The sequence below is a fragment of the Lepisosteus platostomus genome, chromosome 20 (genome assembly GCF_059453375.1).
Source record: "Lepisosteus platostomus isolate fLepPlt1 chromosome 20, fLepPlt1.hap1, whole genome shotgun sequence".
NCBI classification, from domain to species: domain Eukaryota; kingdom Metazoa; phylum Chordata; class Actinopteri; order Semionotiformes; family Lepisosteidae; genus Lepisosteus; species Lepisosteus platostomus.
In genome coordinates this window covers 6,266,260-6,290,205 of record NC_142630.1, presented here as the reverse complement: position 1 = coordinate 6,290,205, position 23,946 = coordinate 6,266,260, and the positions used below count along the sequence as shown (strand labels likewise).

The window sequence follows — 23,946 nt, the reverse complement described above, 5'->3', positions numbered from 1 at the left end:
CCCACCTGAGAATTCCCTGCTCTTCGACCTCTCCAGTGTGTCCTGGTAATCCATTCAGTGCATTGATACCTATTTATAAAGTATTCACACTACACTCAAAGAATGTCTCTAGTCTTCTTCCAAATGTGATCAATCATCTTCTTCTCCTGCCTTGACCACAGAGCAGGAGTTTAGATATATCTCCTGCCTTGACCAATAGGAGTTTAGATATATGCTATGATCTTTGTATTGCAAAGCTTTGGGCCAACTATGAAGAAACCAAGAAACCAGGTATACTGTCTTACAGATGTGTGTTCATAAGGAATTTCTTGGTCAAATTATTTCCGGCCCAAGCCATTCAATTTTCATACTAGTAATTTGTAAGGGAGTGCATTAGTTTTGCTAAAAGTTTGAAACAAATATGACTGAGCATGCAAAGCAAATCATCCAAACTCATGTTTTATTACTATAAATACACCATGTGCACCAGATATCTAATTTGACAACATAGGACAACAAATTTAAAGCATTTTGAAGAAAACAGATAACTGTTTCAACTGTTTTCAGAAAGAGTGGATTAGGTGGAGAGCTGGTAAACGTTTAATACACAAGCTGAAGAAACCTGTTTAAATGCATGCTCGGATGTTCATCATGAAAATTCAGAACACAAAATGCAGTTTCTCAACATTAAACATTTATTTCAAAACCTTTTCAACCAAGAAAATACATTTTCAGGTAAATTAATACTAATTCCTCACATATATATTCAGTATATAGCACATTTAATCTCAAACAGCCTCAAAGTGCTTCCCATATGGGATCCAGTACATCCACCACATGGGCAATCATAGCAGATCAGGCAGAGAACTGAGGTAAACGTGCAAAATGTACAAGAGAACAAACTTTAGTTATAAACTCAAAAGCTAATGTTTGACTTCACGGCTTGGTAAAAAATTGAGTCAATTTAACAGATGGTGACAGACTTAAATTTCAAAAGTAACTTGTGTTTCTGATTAAGGTCACATCTCTTAAACACTCCTCCTAATTCAGCGCTTGTGTTCATCACTGCGTGGCAGCAGTGACAGACTTCACTGGTTCAAGCTGTAGGCCTGGAGTCCAGGTGATCCATGTGTTTTCTCACCCAGTGCACGCTGGGGTCAGCACAGATTCTCTTTCCATTCTTTATCTCAAACCTGAAAGAAATGCATTAAGAATGAAATTATCAGACTGTCATGTACTAACCAAAATGGGTTTAAAGCCAAGTCACAAAGCCTTCGTTTCATATTTCATATTTGTTGAACACCAATATATTACAAGACAAATGCAAGTACAATGAGATATACTGTATGAACAGTACTGCATTAATAAGAAAGAAGAGCTCAATGATACCGAAAGCATTAGAGTCTCTTTATGTTTATACAGCATCTTTGGAACTTTGCACCTATTTGTTTGTACACTTGTACCATACACAAACATTACTGTATTTGAACAGAACAATATAATTGCAATTGTGGCATGTCTCCTGATCCAAGCTGGTGAAAGAACAAAGGTTTAATCATTATACTGTACATTGATATTTATCTTATACATCCCTAGTCCAACTCTATTCAATATGAAAATTTTGTAATTTTACATTGATCATAGTCTTTCACATGCCTAGCTTAGTTTTCATTTTTTAACATGAAATATTTCTCATTATCAGTCAAAACTTACACAACAGCGTCTGTGAGGCAGAATGTGCTGGTTCTCCAGTAGGAGATGTTTAATGTCTTTGGGATTCTGTGCTTTGTGAACCTGATGCAGCAAACCTGTCCAGTGAAAGGGGCTTCATCTGCAACAAAGTGGCAAAAAGATAGAAGTCAACATGCAGTAATGGGAAGCACTACATAGAAGTACAGTTAAAGCTGAGAACAGGAATCACGTCTCTACACAAAGGATTTCAGAAGTCTGGAAGATACACTGATACCCTGGCTTCTTTTTAGAGCAGGCTGGATGAGTTCCTTGGATTAATTAAATACAAGCAACATACATAAAGACTTTGTTACACACACGTGTCACCCTACTGCTCCATTATTAGCTCTTTCTACAACAGCTGTAGACATGTAATTAAGACCAGTTACACTAATTGAATCAACACAGTTAAGTACTCAGGAAATTGAAAACCTGAATCCATTCCCAGAGTGACTAATGAAAAATTTCTAATTTCTATCCTTGTTTTTTTGCCTCTAATTCTTCATATTTCTTGATACTTGAAGTTTGTTGAAAGATAAATCTTGTCTTTCATTTGGTCCTATTTCTAATCAAAAGTACATCACTTACATGCAGTGGAGGTCAGTGTCAGGACACCTAGCAGCGCAAGGAGTGAAGCTCTGGGAGTTCATTCTCAGAGGAGAGAGGTCTTCACAGTCAGCTGAGTCTGAGAGCAGAGAGATTTTCACAGCGAGCTGAGTTTGAAGAGCAGAGAGGTCTTTACAGTGCGCTGAGTCTGAGAGGAACGGGATCTTCACAGTGGTACAGTGCAGCTGTGGACTCTGACTGCTCTGTCCACCCAGCTCTCTGTTTTCTAGAGATACAACAGGAGTGAAGAGAATAGGAACTCTCCTCACAGCTCATTTCAAAGTAACACAAGAGAGGGTGTTTGTGGTTCACTTGTCTTGGGAATTAACTTAACTCGGAAACAGAAGCTGTGAAATTGCTGACTATGTAATCTGCTAAACATCCTTTTTTACCCACAAGTTGATTACACAATGTTCTCTGTAAGTATTACTTAAAAAGAGAAAACAGAATTGAGAACCTGTGAAGAAAACCTGGTGCTTTAAAGGATGAGAATTTCATGAGGAGTGGAGATGTGGAAAACAGGCAGACGTTTAATACATGAGCTGAAGAATCCTGTTTAAATGGATTTCTGCATGTTCACCATTAAAATTAACACACAAAATACACAGGTTTTCAGCATAAAACATTTATTTGTAAAATATTTGCATAACTAGAAAATGTGCAAGGTAAATTAATACTAATTCCACATATACTGCATATATATATACATTATATTGCAAACAGCTACAAAGTGCTTCACATATAGAATCCAGCACGTCCACCACTGATGTACAGCCCACATGGGTAAACGTGCAAATCGTGCAAAAGAGCAAGCTTTAGTTACAAACTCAAAAACTAATGTTTGACTTCACAGCTTGGTAAATATTGGAGTCAATCAGGCAGATGGTCACAGACTTGTTTTTCAAATGTAACTTGTGTTTCTGGTTCAGGTCACATCTCTTAAACACTCCTCCTAATTCAGCGCTTGTGTTCATCACTGTGTGGCAGCAGTGACAGCCTTCACTGGTTCAAGCTGTAGGCCTGGAGTCCAGGTGATCCATGTGTTTTCTCACCCAGTGCACGCTGGGGTCAGCACAGATTCTCTTTCCATTCTTTATCTCAAACCTGAAAGAAATGCATTAAGAATGAAATTATCAGGCTGTCTTCTATTGACCAAACTGGGTTTAAGGCAGAGATTTTATTTTTTAAAATTTTAATTTTGCACATTTATCACAGAGGCGAGATTTGTTCAACAGTATATAAGTGCACATACAATGAGATACATTAACGGTATTGCTTGACTGTGCTATTTCACCAATAAGGAGCAAGAGATCAGTGATACAGAGTCTCTCTGTATTTGTATCTTTGCAACTTTGCTCCTATTTGTTTGTATTGTACTTACAGGGTTGTACAGTTGTAACATTCACAAACATTACTGTACTTGAACAGAAAGTTATAGCTGCTATATTGGTATGTCACCTGATTGAAGCAGGGGAAAGACTACATTTTTAATCATTATACATCTATCTTCATCTTATACAGTACATCCCTAGCCTAACTAATTACTTAAAATAAAAACATTTCTCATTATCAGTCAAAACTTACACAACAGCGTTTGTGAGGCAGCAGCTGCTGGTTCTCCAGTAGGAGCTGATTAATTTCTTTGGGATTTTGTGCTTTGTGAACCTGATGCAGCAAACCTGTCCAGTGCAAGGGGCTTCATCTGCAACAAAGTGGCAAAAAGATAGAAGTCAACATGCAGTAATGGGAAGCACTCCATGGAAGTACAGTTAAAGCTGAGAATAGGAAACACATCTTCACACAAAGGAATATGGGAGTCTGGAAGATACACTGATACCCTGGCTTCTTTCTATCCTCAAGTTCCACGGATTAATTAAGTACAACCAACCAAATGATCAAGTGGATATATAGGACTTCCAACATGGCTGCCTCATGACAAAGCAGAACAGGTGAGGAGCATCAGGAATCGAATTAAGGAGGAACTTCTGGGAGGCCAGATTGTACAGGCCCAGAGTGAATTTACCCAGAACAGCAAGGTTCACACTCTTTCTCTTGCAACAAGGAAATGCGATCTTTCATGACCAAGCAATTACATATGACCCCACATGAGGACATTTCATAAGGACCTACAGTAAATGTCCCTGGCCCCAGTTGAGTTTGTTTTAAAAGATTTTGGTACACACCCTAATACTGCATTATTATCCCTTTCTACAACAACTGTAGACACAGAAAATAGTTCACACTAGTTACTGTATTTTAATAATTAAATCGATTAGGGTTTAGGGCTCAGGAAAACGAAAACTTGAATGTTCTGCGGCTCTTTAGCTCCAGGAATGATGGATACAGCCTCTCCAATGACATGTTTAATTCTTATTTTTTCCCCTAATTCTTCATACGTCCTGGTACTTGAGGTTCTTCAAAGGACAAATCTTGTCTTTCATTTGTCCCTGTTTCTAATTTTAAAATGATATCACTTACATGCAGTGGAGGTCAGTGTCAGGACACTGAGCAGTGCGAGGAGCAGGGTGAAGCTCTGGGAGTTCATTCTCTGGACAATCGGTGACCCAGGAAGGATAGAGAGCAGAGAGGTCTTCACAATGAGCCAAGTCTGAGAGCAGAGAGGTCTTCACAATGAGCTGGGTTTGAGAGCAGAGAGGTCTTTACAATGAGCCGAGTCGGAGAGGAGAGAGGTCTTCACAATGAGCCGGGTCTGAAAACAGAGAGGTCTTCACAATGAGCCGGGTCTGAGAGCAGAGAGGTCTTCACAATGAGCCGGGTCTGAGAGCAGAGAGGTCTTCACAATGAGCCGAGTCTGAGAGGAGAGACGTCTTCACAGTTGTCTAATGTAGCTCTGGACTCTGACTCCTCTGTTCACCTGGTCCCTGTTTTATAGAGGCATGGCTGGAGTGAAGAAGGAAATCCCCCTATAGCTCATTTCAAAGTAACACAAGAGAGGGAGTTTGTGGTTCACTAATCTTAGAAACTCACTCAACTTGGAAAAGGAGGCAGTAAAATTGAAATGATATTCCTCTTTTTTCTGCACAAGTCATATACAGTAGAAAATAGAAGTGAGACGTTGTGAAGAAAACATGGTTTTGTAATGTATAAGAATATCATACGCGGCTTTCTGGAAAGGGAGTAAAGGAAATCCCATTGAAATGAGATATTGCAGACCTAGATGGGTCACTTTTAACTTGTTTCAGAGGAAAACTTTAAGAGGTTTCCTTTACACAAACCTAATGGAACAGGCTTTGCGGACATGAGAAACTTCAAAAATGTGCATTATAGAACTAAAGATTAAAAACCCACTAGAAACTCTTTGAGGCCTTCTGGAGCTCTTCTCTTCTAGACTTCTTGAAATTGTGCATATCCACACCCATTTTCTAATCAGTACCTTATTCCAAGTTGAAATAGCAGGGCGAGACAGTACACACACAGGACTGACACTGGAAAGGTTTCACATTGTATACCTGGTTTTATGAAACAATTTAATCAAATAGAAACCATATAGCATGCTCAGTAAAGAATACTTTGTTTTTTATGAGTGTGTAAAACTTTCTTAAACTTTTTGAGATTTAAATGAAAAGATGGTTATTTTAATTACTTTAGATGAAATAAAAAAATGGCTTTCAATTCTCAAAACTTATTTTAATGATCCAGAAGTACTTTCTGTTTTATTGCTTAATAAAAACAATCAAGTATGTATAAACCAGCATGGAAGAATCCTCTGCTGTAATTGCTACAAATACCCCGTTGTAGGTTAAATTCCTAATGCTCAGGGGTGGGGCTGATGGACATACAAACTAAAATCCTAAATCAAACTTGCATAATCATTAACAACATATTTTTAATTGTTTCACAGAGCATTGCACATGGCAGTGATGATCTCCAATATCCCCCTTTTTTCCACTCTTGGGGTGCGTGATCTGTCTGTCTGCCCATGCACAGACACTGTACTGTCTAAAACATTCATAAACAGTTTCATTTTGGAAGGCAAAGGGTGCCACTTCAAGACTTGGCTATATAATACCTCATGCTGATTTTTTTGTCTTTGTTCTACCAGTTTCAAATTTCAAGCCAACATAGTAGACATACTGTATAGAGAAACCCCGGAGTTTTGTGTTCCAACATGTGCTGTAATGTGAAAAACTGCCTTTTGAAGAAAGAAAAATTGAAATGCTTTTCTTTTTTTCCCCATTTTTTGGGATATTCCTTGCTAGTGTGTGTTCTGAGTAAGACAGATAAATATCTTGTTTCAGACGCGATGTCCAAGGGGGTGCCTTTAATTCAAGCCCTCAACCCAGCCTGTACTACGTCTACATTTTCCAGGATAATGCAAGATGTTTAAGGTCACATTCATTCCAGTTTCTTGACTTGCTTGCCATCTAATGAACTGGTGCATCGTTTCCGTGTAATTGCAGAACTGGCGATGTCACATTGCTGTTTTCCACAGTCTAGATAAGAAAATGCCATCACATCTATGGATTTTTTAATGTAGCATGGAGACTTTTCATCTTATTTCTTTACATAGAAAAAGAGGTTTTTGATGAAGTTATAATATTGTGAAAACAATAATTTGTTCTTAACATTAATCGTTTAAACCTTGTATTCAATGCCTGATCTTCCTTTTCCTTATTTATGTGTGAACTGCATCCTAATCTCTTGTATATACATTTATGATTTTACCTCATATTTCAAAAGGCAGACTTTGAAGTCACTGCCTCCTAGTGTTGTGCCCCAGCAGTAGCTCATTAATATGTATTCCTTTAATATATGTACACAAGAAAAGCGTATTTCTACAGCAGGGGTCTCTAAACCTCATCCTTAAGAGCCCTAATTCAGCAGGTTTAATAGGTAGCCTCTAAGTCACCATGTTCTATAAGCAATATAAAGAATTTAAACAATTAAACAAGTAATTACAAAAATTGAGCACTCAAGGACTAATGACTGCTGCTGAACAAAATTCAGTTCCCTTCTGTCCCCTTTGTTCCCTTCTGGTTATTTGCAGAAGGGAGAACACTAGTGTTGTGTTCTATCTAGACAACTTTAGAAAGGTCTGACCAGAACAGTAGAAAAAGTGTGTTTGTTATCTATATACAGTATAGCTTTGCTGTATTGAACTCCAGTGATTGAGATCAGCGATGTTTCTGATCTAAAGTGGGATCACACACTGGAAGTAAAAATCCATCACAAATGATAACAGAGACTCAAATTACAGAGTTTTGAAACAAAAAAATCATGTCAGTGTTTCTTTAATTGAAGGATAAGTTTCCACAACAAAAGCAAAGATTTTCATTAAAACTATTAAAAAGAAGCTTGAAGTTTCACACATCTTTGAATCAGTGCATCTAAGAGTCACAGAGTTGTTAATTTCACAGTCATTTCCAAATTTTAGGCGGATTTCCCCTTGTGCATATTATACATTTTTACATTCCATAACTGACAAAAAAAGTGTGTAAAAAAAAATGAAAATATGATGACACAAGAAAACAGAAGAATTAAAAACAAATGTTAACACATTTATAAAAGCATTTTAACACTACACTGTATATCTATCAAATTAAATACCTGTACTTAAATAATGACAGCTTATGTCTGGGTTTTCAGGCTTGGAAGAAAAAAAGCCATAGTTTTGTAAATGATACCAATTGATTTTCTGGTCACAATATGGCAAAAGTAAACAGTTTAGAGTATACCATATATTATATGCGATTACAAAATCCCCAGGAAACAGAAAGTAATGGAAGACTGTTAACAAGTAAATACCTATCTGCCGGAGAGTGATAGTAAAACACACTTTAAAATGATATGACACTTTAAAAACAAACATGTTTTGTATTTCATTTCTTTTGAGCATCACAATATCAATATATCAGGGGAATTTGCAATAGTGATGCTCGATCTATCTGTCAATACACAGGTCAATGTGTCTGTAAAAGCGTTCTGAAGGCAGGAGACCCCTGCTAAACAAATTCTGGAAAGATTGCTCAGAGAAAACACTAAAGTCCTCGCATCAGAGCTTGCCTCATTTTCCACTCAGCTGCCTTATTCTGTCAGTAAAACACAGAAGTGAAAGTCTGTCGGCCGGCTCCATCGGATGTTTTTAAAGCATTCGCCATGTATGAAAGCAGCAGCTAAAAAACAGAGGAGATCGCCGGAGATCCCATCGGAAAGCAGGCTCTGTTACTTGCTGCTGAGAACCTTGATGTGGCTCTGCACCCAGCTCTCCGTTGGCCTGGCACACACTTGACGGCCGAACTTTGTTTTGAACCTGGTGGAAAGAGCACAGAGACACGGTCACAAAACACGACTCATCCCTTCAAGTTTAAAATGTGCGCTGCACTGGGTAAAAGGGTGATTTTCAGAGGGCTTTCCCCAGCGTGGCAGCGCTGCAGTATCCAAACGAGACTTCTCAATGTCCATGAATTCGTGCCGCTGTTTACAACCCCAGTAGTACAGGAAGTCAAAGCAGCATGTCGGCAGTCTGCGAAGCAATAACGACCACACGGGCCCCAGATTTCTGCACTGTGGCTTTGCAGGTCTTGTAGCTTGTTTCTCCCTTAGTAATATGACTCATAGGTCCTCAAATTGGTAAGACGGCAGCCATTCTGGTTGAAGGGAAGAAATCACATTTGTGGTAGAAATCCCCAAATCAATTGAATATTATCCTTGGAAAAAAGCCACACACATGTGTTGAAACTATGACTGGAATGTGATTGTGAGTCACTGTTCCACTAAGACTCTACTTTAACTCTCGGCTAAATTCTTAGAAGCAACTTCAAATGTTATTTTCTTGAGCAACATGACAGCTGAGCCATTTTCTAAATTCCTCTCTTTGTTTCACTTTTTGATATTATTCATAGACTGCAGCTCTCTTCTTCCTGAAACACAGGAAGGCCTAGGCCTAGGCCTGACCTTAGGCCTCATAGCAACATAGCAAAGAAACTGAAACCAAGCTTCGTTTGGTGGTGACAAATGAGTGTGGCGTTTCTCCCTCTGTCCTGGAGATCGTCTTTCAGTTGTAGTAGTAGAGTGTGTGGTTGTATAGCTTAGAGACAGAAGCATTTCATGGGCGTGTTTCATATGTGTATTCTATACCTGTATTTTAACTGGATGTTGACTAAATCAAAAATGAACCATGGACAGCTAAAATATGTTTGTGAAAGAAAAGGTCCGTTTTGTTTCTCATTAAAAAAAACCCCTTTTTGTCAGCTGTTATTGAAGTTAATGAAATTCTCGTCTTGCTGTGCAAAGTAATTATTAAGCATGAAACCGTTGATTAAGGTAATATTCAAAGATGCAGCTCATAGATTTTTCAGCAGAGGTATTATTGGAAATAAATACTTACAGAATCCCGGGGTTGGTGCACTGCGGGCTGGTCCTGGAATAGCTGGAAATTCGTTTAATTGGGATCTCTTTCGAGGTGAAATCGAAGCAGCACTTTTTGGGGGCATTTGCTATGCGGAATCCTAGACAAAGACACAATGTTGAGAAATTGTCAGAGTGTAGCAACAGAATGCAAATTTCTTCTTACGAAATAAGACAAATTTGATTAAATCAGTAACAGCCTATTGGAACGAGTACTATAATAATGATTTATTTGGTACTGGCAGACAGCAAGCCAAGATACTTTGAGCTGCGTTTGTGAAAGATGTGCTCCGTGTATATGACTGTTTTAAATTACAAAAAAAAGTAAAAGCAAATGTGTTGTTTCTTATGCAGGAAAACAAAATCAGGTGTGAAGTATAATCGATGAGGGATATGTTTTATGGCTATGCTTAGCTCAGTTTTAGAAGCACATATTAGACTAACTAAATTGTTGTTAGGTAGGCAACGCCATGCTTCTTACCTTCAGTGAGAGACACAGCAAAGAGCAGGACCACAGTGAGAGTCAACACAGCCAGCCGGAGAGAAGACATCTTGAGTAGAGTCTGAACAATGATTGTCCGCCGAGGCAACACTCAAGACCAGAATCGGAGGGAGGTATGAGTTCTGGCATTCGGAGACCCGTTTACTTATAGTGCTGGGATCCTCCTTCCCTAAGTCATGGAAGTTCCCAATGAGTGGGAGACGAAGCGGGGGAAATCCTACCCATGACACCCTCACAGCCCCTCGTGCTGTGAAATTATTAAATCACACTTGAAACCCAACATGATGGCGCAAACATGCAAATGAGAACTATTTTAGTATCGGCTTATTCTCCTTCTCTGTGTCTCCCTAGGCACCGACTTTCGTGGGTTTTTGCGACTGATAGCACCTCCTCCTCTTCTGCAAACTGAAATAGAAAATGTCACGGTGTATCACTTCTTCAAAGCTGAGAGGCAACTGCTATGTGTCTTGTGGATGAAGAGGTGTTGTGTTGTTTTAAGTCCAAAGTTCATTTTGTAAAAGCCACCAGCTGCTTATTTCCCCTTTTCGCCTGGTGCTGGGTTTCACTATGTTTAGCTCATTCTAGGACTCTCATTCCAGTTTCACTCCCTGATCATTTTTTAATAAGGTCATGTAAATACACAATTTATTTATTTTTAAGATATGTTTTTATATTATCGATTACCATACGGCAGCATGGAGGCAAAGTGGTTAGCACAGCTGCCTTGCAGTGCTGGGGCCCTGGGATCAATTCTGGACCTGGGGTGCTGTCTGCATAGAGTTTGTATGTTCTTTCCATGAGTTTCGTCCAGTCCAAAGCCATTTTGGTGAGTTAATTGGCTTCTGGGAAAATTGGCCCTGGTGTGTGTGTTTGTGTCTGTGAGTGTCCTATGTGAGTCTCATATCTTGCCATGAGCCATGCTTCACTAATAACAGTAATTAGATACACAGTGTTGCATGCTAAGTTTTCTGAACACTCTCTTCTCTGTGTTCAACACAGGACAGATAAGACATAAGAAAAATGTCTCTTGACTTGTCACTACAATCAATTATATTATACAGTGGTTCTGAAATATTAGAACTGATTGCATTACTTTAATTATTTGCATTCACCAAGCTGTGTTTCAATAAAATGTAACAAACCCCTTTCATTTGTCTGTTGTTGGGCAGCTCTACTCAATGACCTTTAAGCAAACAAAAAAATTACATCACAGCTAGTGAGATGAGCTTTGTGTTCCATGTTTATCATTATCAAGGAGGGTGCTACTACTTGATTTCCACTTGTATCCTTGGTTTCCTATGTCAGTGTTGGTCTTGAAGAAGTTATTGGGGTTGCCCAACATTTCAATCCTTCTATCAAGTCACTCTGTAGTCTCCACTCCTCAAGAAAGGAGAGGTTTACCTCCTAAAATTTGTCCTTATAAGACATAACCTTAAGGCATGACCTTGTTGCCCTTCTTTAAGCCATTTCTAGAAATGCAATATCCATTGTTCCACAGCACTTTGAAATGGATACCCAAAGTGCACAAAAAATTCTACCAGCAAAGTGTACAGTTTGGTCTCGATGTCTGCACCTTCTAAAGTGTAAAATGTATTTGTTTCCTTGTTAATTACTGAGTTAACACCTTTTATAGGTTGTGTCTGCTACGCTGCAGCTGATAGAGACAGCCACGTCTTGCTGACAGACTGGAGAATCCAAATACAAAAAGCCTGGTGGGGCTTAGAGTGAGTGGGAGGCTGGCGGAGATAGCCGAAGTGGTTTGGAGCACAGACACTGACACACATGGCCAAGGGAGGACAAAGACAGCCGGTGATGGTGGAATCAAGATGGCGATTGGCATGTCACAAGACCCGAAGGTAGTGCGGCTTTCAGGGCAGATGCAGACAGGAGAGACTGTGCCCCTCTGTACAGATTTCTGGCAGGGAGATGCGCCACTGGTCCAGTGCTGGGCAGGAGACTGGTTGCTGAGAGGCGGAACGGGTTCAGGATAGACTAGAAATCTTTGGGTGGATTCAGGCAAAGTATCCTTTGATGAAACAGGTTAGTATTGCTGAGGGTTTATTACCTTGGTCTGGAGGCAGCTCAATGACAGAGCACCAGATCAGTGGCAGAGCAGGGTTTAAGTAGTGTTGTCGGATGGAGGAAGCACCCGATTATTGGATGAGGGTGGCAACGTTAATCAGCCCGAGTGAGTTTGTATAGCCCTGGGTGGAATGTGGCTCCTTGTGGGGATGTGCCTGGTTTCCAAAGTAAAACGAAGGCTGCAAGCTCTGGCTCATCCAGGCATAGCAATGTCTTTAGCTTTTGGATTTTTTTTCATATGAAACAGAACAGCTAAACATCAGGATGCATAAGAACATAGGAAAGAATAGAAAAGAGAGGAGTCATTTGGCCCATCTAGCCTGTCTGGCTGTTGATCCGAGGATCCCCTCCATAAATGGGCATCCCCTTCAGAACTACTGTACGGAAAAATCAAAACCAATCCCAGGAGGCTTATTCCATTTAGTCAAGGCACAGGCGAGGTTTCCATTGCGTGCACGTTTAAGGAACAACGTCAAGCCACCAGCTCCGGCCAACAAAAGTCAAAGCCTACGTCAGCCGAAAGAGGAAATGAGACTAGAAGAGAGGAGACAGGGAAAAGCTATTGAAGTGGTAATGGGTCAGCACGAAAGCTTCTGTTGTTCTTTTAGGGTCATTATTATTCTATACCTGCGGGGCACTACAGAACCATATCTATAACCATATCTAGAGCCCAATCAATATGTTAGTCTAAAGGGGGGAGTTTGTCATCAATCGTTTGTTCATTTAGCTTACAGTTACATTTTAATTAGCTGTACTTCATAATGGGAAAAAGAAAAAAGCAATTAAGATACATTAAAATGATTACATATACTGTAAATATCAATTCTAATATAAATTAAAAGTATTTTATTTAAATTACCTGCCATAGCTCCATATAACTGAAAATACTGCTAATGAATTGGGTCTCAAGAAGACACTTGTATGCTATGTACTGTACTACTACTTTACTACAGAAACATAGGTTGTTGAATACATATCCAATAAATGCTGCATTACTGATACATGAAGTTTTAGTACTGACAAAAGGCAAAAGGTACTTTGCAAGACTTCATGGAGGGTTTCTTCTTTATGTGTTAAGTTTGAAGTTATTTCTTGTTCGAAAATGTTACCACCTGATATTGTGTTCACATCACCTCTCTAGGGGAAACTGAGGTTATGAGCATTCAGGCCATTTAATAGGCAAGACAACTTCATACAAAGAGATGTAGGAGTTAGGAACAAGTTCCTGATCCATGTTTTTGAAGCTGACAGTAAGGAATCCTTTACACAATGACTTGATGAGATTCCTTCATCCCTGCCATCACCAACCACACCAGCATGGCAGTCCAAACAGCCACCTCTTATCTTAAATTGTTCTTACAGTCTATTATGATGATAGATGTGTAAAAGCTGTTACTCTAGCAAGTGCTGCCAAAATGCTCGTTTCACCCTGGCCATGTGCCCAAGGCTAAGAGAAATGGAAAACTTTATTTCAGTGCAGACGTGTTGAGCAATCGTCTGAAGGTGGGTTAGGTAGTGTTAGGTACGGTCAAGTACTAATGTCATTTGTACTTGACAGAAGTATTTCATTTCCTGTGTAAATAGTGAATCACACGTGTGATACACTATTGTGAGCATGCTTCTGCTAAAATACCCACTGAAAAAATGGAGTCAGAAAAACATGTTTTCAAAATGCTAAAACATCCTGGAACTCAGGAATAATCTGCATGTTTGACATGGAGATGAAATGTAACAATTTGTTAATAGGTAGATTTTAAACTGCGGTAAATACCCCACAGTTCACAGCAGTGCGGTGTGTGAGAGAGAAGACAAATTTTCACACTTTGCTGTTTTGTGAAGTACGTGGAAATTCCTGTTCACAGTGTTGCATGATAAGTTTTCTGAACACTCTCTTCTCTGTGTTCAAGACAGGACAGATAAGACATAAGAAAAATGTCTCATGACTTTTCACTACAATCTATTATATTTTACAGAAGTTCTGAAATATTAGAACTGATTGCATTACTTTTGAGAGACAGTCTATGATACAGACTTACAATATCAGAGCGTCACCCTGAACCAGAAAAATAATCAATTGTTACTCAGACTTTATTCCAGTCTTATTACATATTTTTGGGGCCTTTAAGCAAAATTCCGGCAGTTGTCGTATAGAATTTAAAGGATATGAAAAAACAAAAGAAGCATAATTGCTGACAGTTCAGTCATCTCAGTGAAGCTCGATGTACAGTATCTCTTAAAGGTGAGGAAACTAAATAAACATTTAAGTGTTGTGAGGGGCCGTGAGATCTTGACATAGATCTGAACTGTTTGACATTGCAAAACCATTTCTGGTTTCTCCAGCTCTGAACAGCTTGAACTGAGGTACTTGACTTGTGAAAGCAATGCACGGGTTATTGAAAGAAACACCAGGAGTTAACAAAGACAAACCTACAGTACTTTATGTAGTCGTAACACAAATGTAGACTCCAGCTCCATTAACACTTCAGCTTGAAGAACAGACCTCCGGAGACACCCTGCTTAGGACATGTAGGTTTGTCACCAGGAAGCTGCATCAGTGAGCACTGGCTTTGTCACCAGAGTTCAACTCATGGGCAACAACCATGAAGTTCCCTGGAGTCTTCACTAAGAAGAAAAAATACAGGAGGCCTCACAGACTTTCAGTCTCTTGTAGTTATTGTTGCTGTGGCTGAATATTGGGAAAATACCTACTTAAAAATAGAAAATGCCCCCTTGGAGAGTAAGAAAGTATTTACAGGGGAATTTTATGCCTTTTCTCATTTGTGCAAAACAGGGTAATTCAGTTTTTAACAAATCAATTGCTGATACTGTGTATGGTGGAAAACAGAACATATTCTAATATTCTCATCTAGCTACACAAGTGCATCAAATTTACAATGTAAGTGGATTAATTTGAAATGTGCTACAAAGCTCAGGGTATCTACATTAGATCTTCAGATAGTATTTATGAGCTGTCTTTCTAAATTGGAGCCATTGTTTTAAATTGTTACCAAAAATATCTTTAACAGTATTTGTACATCTAAAAACTATATATATACACACTAGTTTGAGTGGGGAGCTGAGTCAGCTTGCGTTGGCTAGAAAGGAACAAATAAAGGTTAATTGTATGCAGGAAAATAAAAAAAAAGATTAAAATAATGTTTCGACTGTTTAGCATCTTTCAGGTGAGAAAGAAAGTTATTTTTAAAAAGGAAATAATGTATTAGAACTAACAAAATTACTTAAAAAATTAATTAAAGAACTTCCGGGACATTTTACATCTCAAAATGACGGTCCTACACAGATGCATTAAGGGAAATAAATCACTTTGCTTCTCAACAAGGGTCATTATGAGGGGACATGAATGTATTTGAAAGATAAATGCTGACATTTTGATCTCATGCATTGGATCAGTTTGACGCAGGGAGCCAGGAACGCAGGGAAAGACCAGGGCGCAGGAAATCTGGGAGTGAAATTGAGGCACAGCTGTACACAGCTGGGTGTCTGGGCAAAAGTGCTCATCAATGCAGTCCAAGCTGGTTCCTTGAGATCCTTCAGGCGACAATGCGATTAAAATTTCAGGAATACTAAAACAAGCCGCACAGGCCAAATCTCACTTCATGAGGAACAGCAACCCCAAAGATCTAGATTTGTTTGAGGATGTTTATCGAGTATTCGGGCCCAGTAAAATTTGGCTTACTGTGCCGCTTAGCTAAGGGCCAGCACCCTGGCCACAGGCCAAGCAGGCTGGACCCCCACGCAGGATGAGGAGAGAGCCAGGGGGCAGGTGCACAGGTGGAGATGGGCTGGAGCAGAGAGGTGGGAAGGATTTGTAAATGATATATAAGTAACTTCCCGCCTTGTGCCTGCTGCCTGCCACGTTAGGCTCTGGTGTCCCCTGTGACCCTGTACTGGTCCTATAAAGCAGTTAGAAACAGATGGATGTATACAGACAACTTTGAGAAGTGACAATGGGAATGATTATGATTTAGAACAGCTAGGGAAAACAATCTGCTGTAGCCAACCCTCCCAAACCTCAGTAAAAAAGTTGTTGACTTTGTTTCTAACAGTTTCTGTGTTTTTCTTTTGTATTTTTAAGTGAAGTATTTTTTGCTCTAGCACAAGGATTAGTTTTAAGTATTCCTGACCAATGTTTTCTGAGTCTGTTCTGATAATGTACAGTAGGTCCAGTTCCTGTGGTTGTTGATAAGAAAGAGAACCAATGTAAAAAGTAACAGATAAGTGTTCTCACACTCCTTTCTTTGTATTTTGTTTCTTTTTCACGACACAACTGCTCAGAATATTTTCTCCGAGTTATTTTCTCCAGTCGCTCTGAGTTCTACTACAGTGACATCTGACATTTCACACGAGGCAAGCATGAAAAACATCTTTATGAAATTGCAATTCTCACAATTTTCACTTCTTTTTGTGTTTGCTGCGTACAATGTTATATTTAGCACAGGCTACCCACATTCACACTTTAGAAAGTTCGCCAAAGTTTATCAGTTCTGCAATCTTTTCATAGTACTGCTTGGGCTGAGGAGTCAGTTTCTAACACTGTCTGAAAGGTTTTTTTTTCATGTTTTCCTCTACAGCTATCTGCCTTTGGGTGCTTGTACTAGACATTCCTCTTGCAACATTGTAATGAATTTAAAGGTTCTATTTTCTATTATATGTTGCTGTTGATATGATTCTTTCCTCTCTGGCTAACTTCCCAGAATGAATAAACATGAACATTATGAGACAGCTTTATTCACACTGCCATTCTGTGTTTTGAGAGAGTAAGGATATCTCTCATTTGAGTTTAAAAATGGGACCCAATTTTAAGTTTCATGAGTGATCAAATGAGCTTAAGAAATTAGAAATCTTTTAAAGGTCCCTATTCTACAATACCACTTCTTTTGAACAGCCAGCTGTGTAGTTTATCCAGTCCATATGCAGTAATAAACAGAGAGACAATAATAGACAATGAACGTCTGTGTAACTTGCTAAGCCCACAGCTTTAAGAAGTGTTAATATTAAGAACATAGCTGGAACAAAAACTGAAGGCTGGATGAGGCTTGTGGCTTTATAACCTACAGTAAACCTGTCTTTATCAGTAATGAAAGCTGGGGAGAAAGATAAGCCCTATTTTTAACCAGGTACCCAATCAGCACATCACTATAAGTACCAGGCAGATTTTCCTTCATAGTGATGGAAAGGATCTGGAGTCTCCTTTCATCCCTGTTCTCCCTGGAGTTCAAGCAACCCCTTGGTTTCCCTTCCCTGGAGGTGCGGGGCTGCAGACTTCTCCTTCATATGGCCTGGTGTTATTCTACTGATTACTCTTTTCACCAGAGAACAAAGAACTCATGCACCTCTAATCAGATCACCATCTCAGGTATATTCTTCGCAAAATCATTGACCACTTATCAGCCCGCAGGTTATGAAGAAAAATCCAAATGCATGTTCCATAATGAAGTAACCGGTTAGATGCCTCTGCCTGGCAAATCTCAGCCTTAATTGCTGTATATAGTGCAGATCATAGGCAACCTCCTCCAGGAGTTGGATCAAGTATGTGGTTTGTGAGATCAGCTGCTACAGTGCACCTACAGGAACGTAAATAATGTAATCTCCTGGACTAAACCCATTCTTCTGAAAGCACATCATTACCATATATGTTCTCTAAAGTCTTCTACCCAAGTTCAAATGGACAATATGGGGCAAGAGCAGTTCCAGCACAATTTGTTTTGCTGATACCAAAGTCTCCAGACCATGTTGGCTCCTCTTAATGTGCTTGTTTTCTACCAGAGAGTGAAACCATGTTGGTCACAGCTCTGTGGCTGACAAATGCAAACCAGCATTGACTAAACACCGCAAAGATCATCAGAGCAGAAATCCTATGAGTGATATCAAGGGAGGAGGACACCTGCTGAAACTTGAGTGACTAAGACTCCTTCTGGCCAAACATTTGTGTGTGACTCATTACTGGGGACTTAACCTTCAGTATGACTACAACATTAGAATAAGACCAAAAAAGTCCAACTGAGGATCGCAGAATCCACACTGGTAAAAATCCCATAGATTGTGTGACATGGGTCATCAAACCAGTCCTTCACTTTTGATAATCCATCCCAACCCAACCTAACCTGATCGAATCCAATCCAAGTAGTGCAATTGAACAGAAGTTCCAGTGGAAGTCAAGTTCTAATATCACACTTCTGCTTCTTTGCACGTAAAAGCTCCTTGGCTGAACATCATGTCCCCATGCATCTGCTTTGCTACTGACAGACTGACAGATGCATCTCGCATTCGTTGCTGCCAGGACCGTTGTTTTGTTCCTCCCTTCTCCCTAATCTCTGTCCGCTGCAGGACCCCCTGTCACTGACGCCCACTCTGCCCTGCAGTGCTGAGCTCATGGAGGGACTCTTCACCTGGGCTTCCTCGTTCACCTCCATGCCGTCCCTAGCCAGGCCCTGGTAGCTACAGCGATGGGTTCCCGTCCTCATTGACCCTTCCTTTTGGCTGGCGTCTAGCTGTTCAGTACTGGCCTTAGACTCTTTCTCCTCTGAAAGGATCCAGTAGCAGGCATAGCTGGTACTCCTTCTCTTTTCAGGGATTCAGCTCAAACAAGGTTCTTATTCTAAATTCAGCAAGAGGCAGCTCTCATTTGCGTTCCATGTCAGCCTTCTTTTCTGGTTGCTCAGTGTGTCCTGCTGCCCACCACAGAGTTCCAATTTCAAACTACTGTGGCTAGCTGGCAGCTCTCTTCCTGGTCCCACGTCAGACTACGCTCTGGTCACCCTCCCTCTTAAGCTGCCCACCACAGATTCCCATCCAGGCTAGCCAGTCCTGCGGTTGCTAGCCTTTAGTGCTGCAACGTGTTTGCTACTGTATCTTGTGATCCTCAGCATACATGCTTCTTACATCTGAATTCACTAGCTCAACAGCCATTGTACACATTTAAGGAGTAAGCAGGCTTTCCCTTTATTCTTCAGCTATAAGATACTGTAATATTGATCCCCACCATGAGCTTATCTTCACTAAAAGTTGTTAGCTGTGGGATATTAGCATTCCACATACTGTATAATTCCCTATTCCTCAGTAACTGTACATTCCTTCTCTTTAATTACCCCCAGAAAACCTCTGTACTATTCACCTGATTCAGTGAATGATTGAATGCTTTAAATGGTCAATTGAATAAAAAAGCCTTTGGATGTTTACCAAAATTACCATCACTTAAAATTAATTGTATTTTTTGTTTACAGAGTGAATGTAAGCTGACCATTATTAAAGAAGAATATACTGTATTGTTTTTGGCATTTACTTTTTGTTTGATCTTGATTTAGCCATGAGTTTAAAAGAGGACTTTGCTAAACATCTGTTGTTGAACAGAGAAAAGGCTTCACATATCTGCAGGTCAAGAGGAGGCTGTGCCAGAGACATCAACCCTCCAGATTTCTTCATAACCGGAATTAGACCGCGCTGATTAATGCATTACAATGCCAGTCTGTTGACTATAATGTAATAATTCTGGTCACACTTAACTATAAATACCTTCTACAATGACCTTGGTCTGTAATCATCGATGCTAATGGTGTGCATATGAGGAGTTGAAGTTGAGCCTTGTATTTAGACCCCTTGTATAATGTCATGAGGCCACAATGTCACAACGTAAGACCTGAGTGTGTACCCATTGCATCAACAACATACTGTATCATCTTGCCACTCCATGGTATATACTGTACATTACAGTATATATATGGGTAACACTTAACTATTAGTGTATACAGTATACAGTATTGTTACAAATTGGGGGTTATGAAAATGGTGAAGATCAGGATTTGACCGAGGGGTTTAATCAATAAATGAAATAATTATTCATAACTCCCAGCTTGTAAGTATTTTCTAGCAATATATCCGAGCAGCTTGTATAATTAGAGGCACGTGAATTCTTTGTTCTATGGTACAGCTTTGGTGAGAGGAGGAATTATCCAGACACACATTGTTAAACAAATATGTATTACAATGACAAGACACAAAGACACTACACACAACAAAACATACAACACACAAATTACTTTATGTACAGTATTTATAAACAAGGGGTTTCAGAGGCCTAACATTCTGGTCACCCAAAAACCCTACACTGCTACTCGGCACTAAACTAAATGTGATCGTACTGTATATTGTGTGTGTCTGTACTGCTCCTTGACAATCATGAATCCACAACTTGCCTAGGTATACTAAGGTAAATCCCTCAGACCTCAGCAAACATCCTCTCTGCTTTGAAGTTAGAAGTGTTTACTCTTCCAAGTGTCACAAACCTGATCTAAAATCTAAGAGACACTTCTCAGTCACCTAAAGCTTATTTCTTTGTTTTCGCCACTATATGGGCTTACCAGTGGGACGTCTGAGCTCTTATTTGTAAAGTTCTTCACTCTGGTCTTGGCTTACACCTTTGGTATTGTTCTTGGCTTCTGTCCCACATGCACTGAGCAGATCAGTGAATGAAGGGGAGGAGTGGGGCTTTCTGGGTTGGATTTTTTGTTCTTTTTTTGGCACTACTTTATTCTTTAACACCTGTGAACAAAACAAGATTATGATCTGCTGTGGTGTTAAAAATAACTCTTAGCCACCGATATAGCTGTGCAAGATAAAAACAATGTTAAAAACAATGCTTTTCAGGGCAAAAAAAAGTACCTTAGGAGCAGAAGAACTGAACGCGTTCTTTTTCCATGAAACTTTGAAGGCTAAGACTCTGAGATTCCGTGTAATCTTGAAGTGGCTGTGTCATTACTTTGTGGTTGCGGTGCATAGTTCCTGTACAGTATGCTTAGTGATCCTTTGCACTATTTTTCCATCTGTGTGGTCTGATACCTGTATAAAACTTGACACCTTGAAAGGTGTTTTGCTATTTTAGTTTCCAAACCCTGTCTCATAATTCCAGTGTGTAGTGAAGATGAGGCGGACATATTAGCAGTGATCTGGCAATTACAGCACGTTTTGGGAAAATGTATTGTGCCGATTCTTCTTTTGTATAGTTCAAAAGACTGCTGTCATTGTAAATGTTGTAAAATGAGGATATTTTCTGACTAATCTCTAAAAAGCAAAACAGCAAACTTTTTTAAATCAAGAGCTTCTTATCACTGTACTACACCTCCTTGTTAAAGTTTCATATTTAGTGCACCATGGTACATTCTAGCACAAGTGTGCTTGACAAAACCTGAAAGTTTCAAGCCACTGCAGGTGTGAAAATGCATATCAGGAAAATATAAGAATAGTTACAAATTGGAGCTATAATGTTTAACTTGCTTCTTTGGATGCTAGCAGCTCAGTGAGCCAGCACTGTCATCCAGTCAGTCTTGAAGGCTCCTGGGGTACCGCTCTTCATCAACAGAGATGGGTAGCGTCTACTTCCCTGCAACTCTTTGTGTAAAGAGGCAGTTTCTGTTCCCAGTCCTACATGTACTGTACTTTCTCTTCATTTTCACTTGTATGGAAATTCGGTATGCTCTGGTCAGCGTTTCACTGTTGATCCTGAAATAGTCAATCCATTGTGATGATTTTGTAAATATCTATAAGGATTTTGAGACTGTATGAAGTCCCTACTAAAGTTAGATTTTTCAATTAGTAAAGGTCTAAGAAGGTCTCCTTCAAATCCTGGGATAAACCTGGTCACTCTCTTTGCAAGCAATTCCAATGTCCCTTTTGTAAATCGGAGACTAGAATTATGTATACTATTCTAAAGTCTTGCTACTGAATCATACACTTTGATATCATCTCTTGATTTCTATTCTACACTTTTGGATGTGTTTTTATTGCTTCCCTGATATTTAAGAAACAATTAATAAGATATGCTTGGCTGCTTTTGGTAAAATATCCGTATTATTTGTATACCAATACATGACGGTTTTTCTACAAGAGTTCATTTGTACCCCTTTGTTTACTGCACTTCGAAAGAGCATTGACTTCCTGTTAGTCCTCTTTGGCGTTGGTGGAAACTCCTGCTTGTGGTTAGCTTGGTTAACCATACTGGCCTACTGTAACTTAAGGTCTGGGGTTTTGTAAGTTACCTGTATAAAAGCGTGCAGAACCAACTAAAATAAATGGATCCCTCTGTTTAATTTTAACGATCTCAGGTGGTATTAGACATTAGCACTGGGGAGTGTCGCATATTCTTTGATTGAAAAACAGAGATAATATAAGAATAGAAACCAAAGTCTCTTTAACTTGGAGATTAACCTCATACAAGACCTACAAGGAATGAAACCTGACTGCTCCTAAGCTCCAATGTCCCCAATGATTTGTGTGAGATCTGTTTTATGCTTTGTGTTGTGTTTTACTTATTATTTTAATCTGTTTCAATGTCTCTGCACTTGGTGGTTCGCTGAACACCTACAGTAAAGCAAATTTGTTTTCTTAAACAGAAGTCAATTCTGAGTATTTTAACGGGTTATGTTACTTCATTTACCTGATCTCAAAGAACGGCATATAAATAAACAAGCAATGAATTTAAGAAACATATTGCAAAGCCACCAAAAAAACCCAGTATATTGTTAATGTCTTTGATTAATTTAAAATTGGAAAATGAAGTGCATTATTACCACAGAAAACCACTAGGTGGCTTCAGTGGACGTAAGTAAATTATGCACTTGCCTACTTCAGAAAATGGCTCTATCCGAGTTTCAAAGAAGCTTGTTGAAACTGTGCTGAATACAGATGTTAGGTCTGCCTGCATTTTGAAAAAGCAAACATTAAGAGTGTTAGAAAATCAAAGTATCAGTCTGTATAAAATTCCTTTTTAACTTTTTAATGATTGTAGTTTGTATGCTGCTCTATCTGAACCTTGGCAACTTCTACAGTAAAGTATATATTTTATGATTTATTTTGCATGTGTATATCTAAGGGACAAGGGTTAATTTTGCCCTGAAAACTATTAAAGAAAGAAAAAGCACAACATTTTTGGCAATGTAACTTCCTCAAGTGTGCAGAATTAATTGTGTTTAATAGAACGTTTTAATTTTGGCACCTCGTGCACCTGAAGGGGCTCCTCAGCTGATCCCAACATCTTTCCATCATTGTTTTTTTTTCTGAAATTGTTTTACTTTTCACTGTCATATTAAACTCTGCTTGATTCTTTGCATGACAGACTCCTCACTCCTGTAGACTTTTCTGGTGACCCCATAATTAATGCAGTTTATATACAGTATAATACCTTACTTATTAACTCCTCTCTGTCCTCACCCACATACAGTACCAACCAACCCTGCATTTTCTCCTCCACTGTGCACTGTAGGCGACACTGTTTGTTTTTCTAAGGAAACAGCAGAAAGATGACTGGTGTTAGGAAACCACCGTGTTCCATCTGAAAGAGCAGTGCTTCCAAGGCAGTAAGCCCATGTGGGTTTCTCAGACCAGAGGTGCGCTGTGGTCTTTGGTGTGCCTTCCATGAAATAACCCATTCTGAGTGGTGCTGTGGAAAAAGGTGGAATAGTGTTAATTACAGTATGTCCCGCTACTTCTAACAGCTCAGTCTTTGGGTGGCCTGCTGTGGGAAACGCAGAGATGCACAGAGGCCAGGGCTGGACTGCTGAGAGTTCTTTGTCCCTCGAGGCAGGAGGTGGTTTAAAAATAGAACTGCAAGAGCACATTTTGGAAAAAGTTCTGAAAATGCGTACAGTAATCACACCGTGATTAGA

General features: G+C 39.4%; 1 protein-coding gene and 2 long non-coding RNA genes across 3 annotated transcripts; all 3 read right to left on the bottom strand.

The window, feature by feature from the left end:
* Positions 1 to 656: 656 nt before the first annotated feature.
* Positions 657 to 2,625, bottom strand: LOC148644373 (uncharacterized). Its single transcript, XR_015928712.1, has 3 exons — positions 2,299 to 2,625; positions 1,693 to 1,810; positions 657 to 1,172 (listed from the first exon to the last, which is right to left on the bottom strand). It is a non-coding gene; the product is annotated as an uncharacterized LOC148644373 (long non-coding RNA).
* Positions 2,626 to 2,925: 300 nt separating this feature from the next.
* LOC148644372 (uncharacterized) lies at positions 2,926 to 5,201 on the bottom strand. The gene is made up of 3 exons (XR_015928670.1): positions 4,795 to 5,201; positions 3,901 to 4,018; positions 2,926 to 3,420 (listed from the first exon to the last, which is right to left on the bottom strand). It is a non-coding gene; the product is annotated as an uncharacterized LOC148644372 (long non-coding RNA).
* Positions 5,202 to 7,552: 2,351 nt separating this feature from the next.
* Positions 7,553 to 10,563, bottom strand: LOC148644371 (C-C motif chemokine 3-like). Its single transcript, XM_088613967.1, has 3 exons — positions 10,166 to 10,563; positions 9,665 to 9,785; positions 7,553 to 8,587 (listed from the first exon to the last, which is right to left on the bottom strand). Exons 1-3 carry the CDS (start codon positions 10,233 to 10,235, stop codon positions 8,500 to 8,502), a joined length of 279 nt encoding a protein of 92 aa, XP_088470093.1. The 5' UTR covers positions 10,236 to 10,563; the 3' UTR covers positions 7,553 to 8,499.
* Positions 10,564 to 23,946: the final 13,383 nt, after the last annotated feature.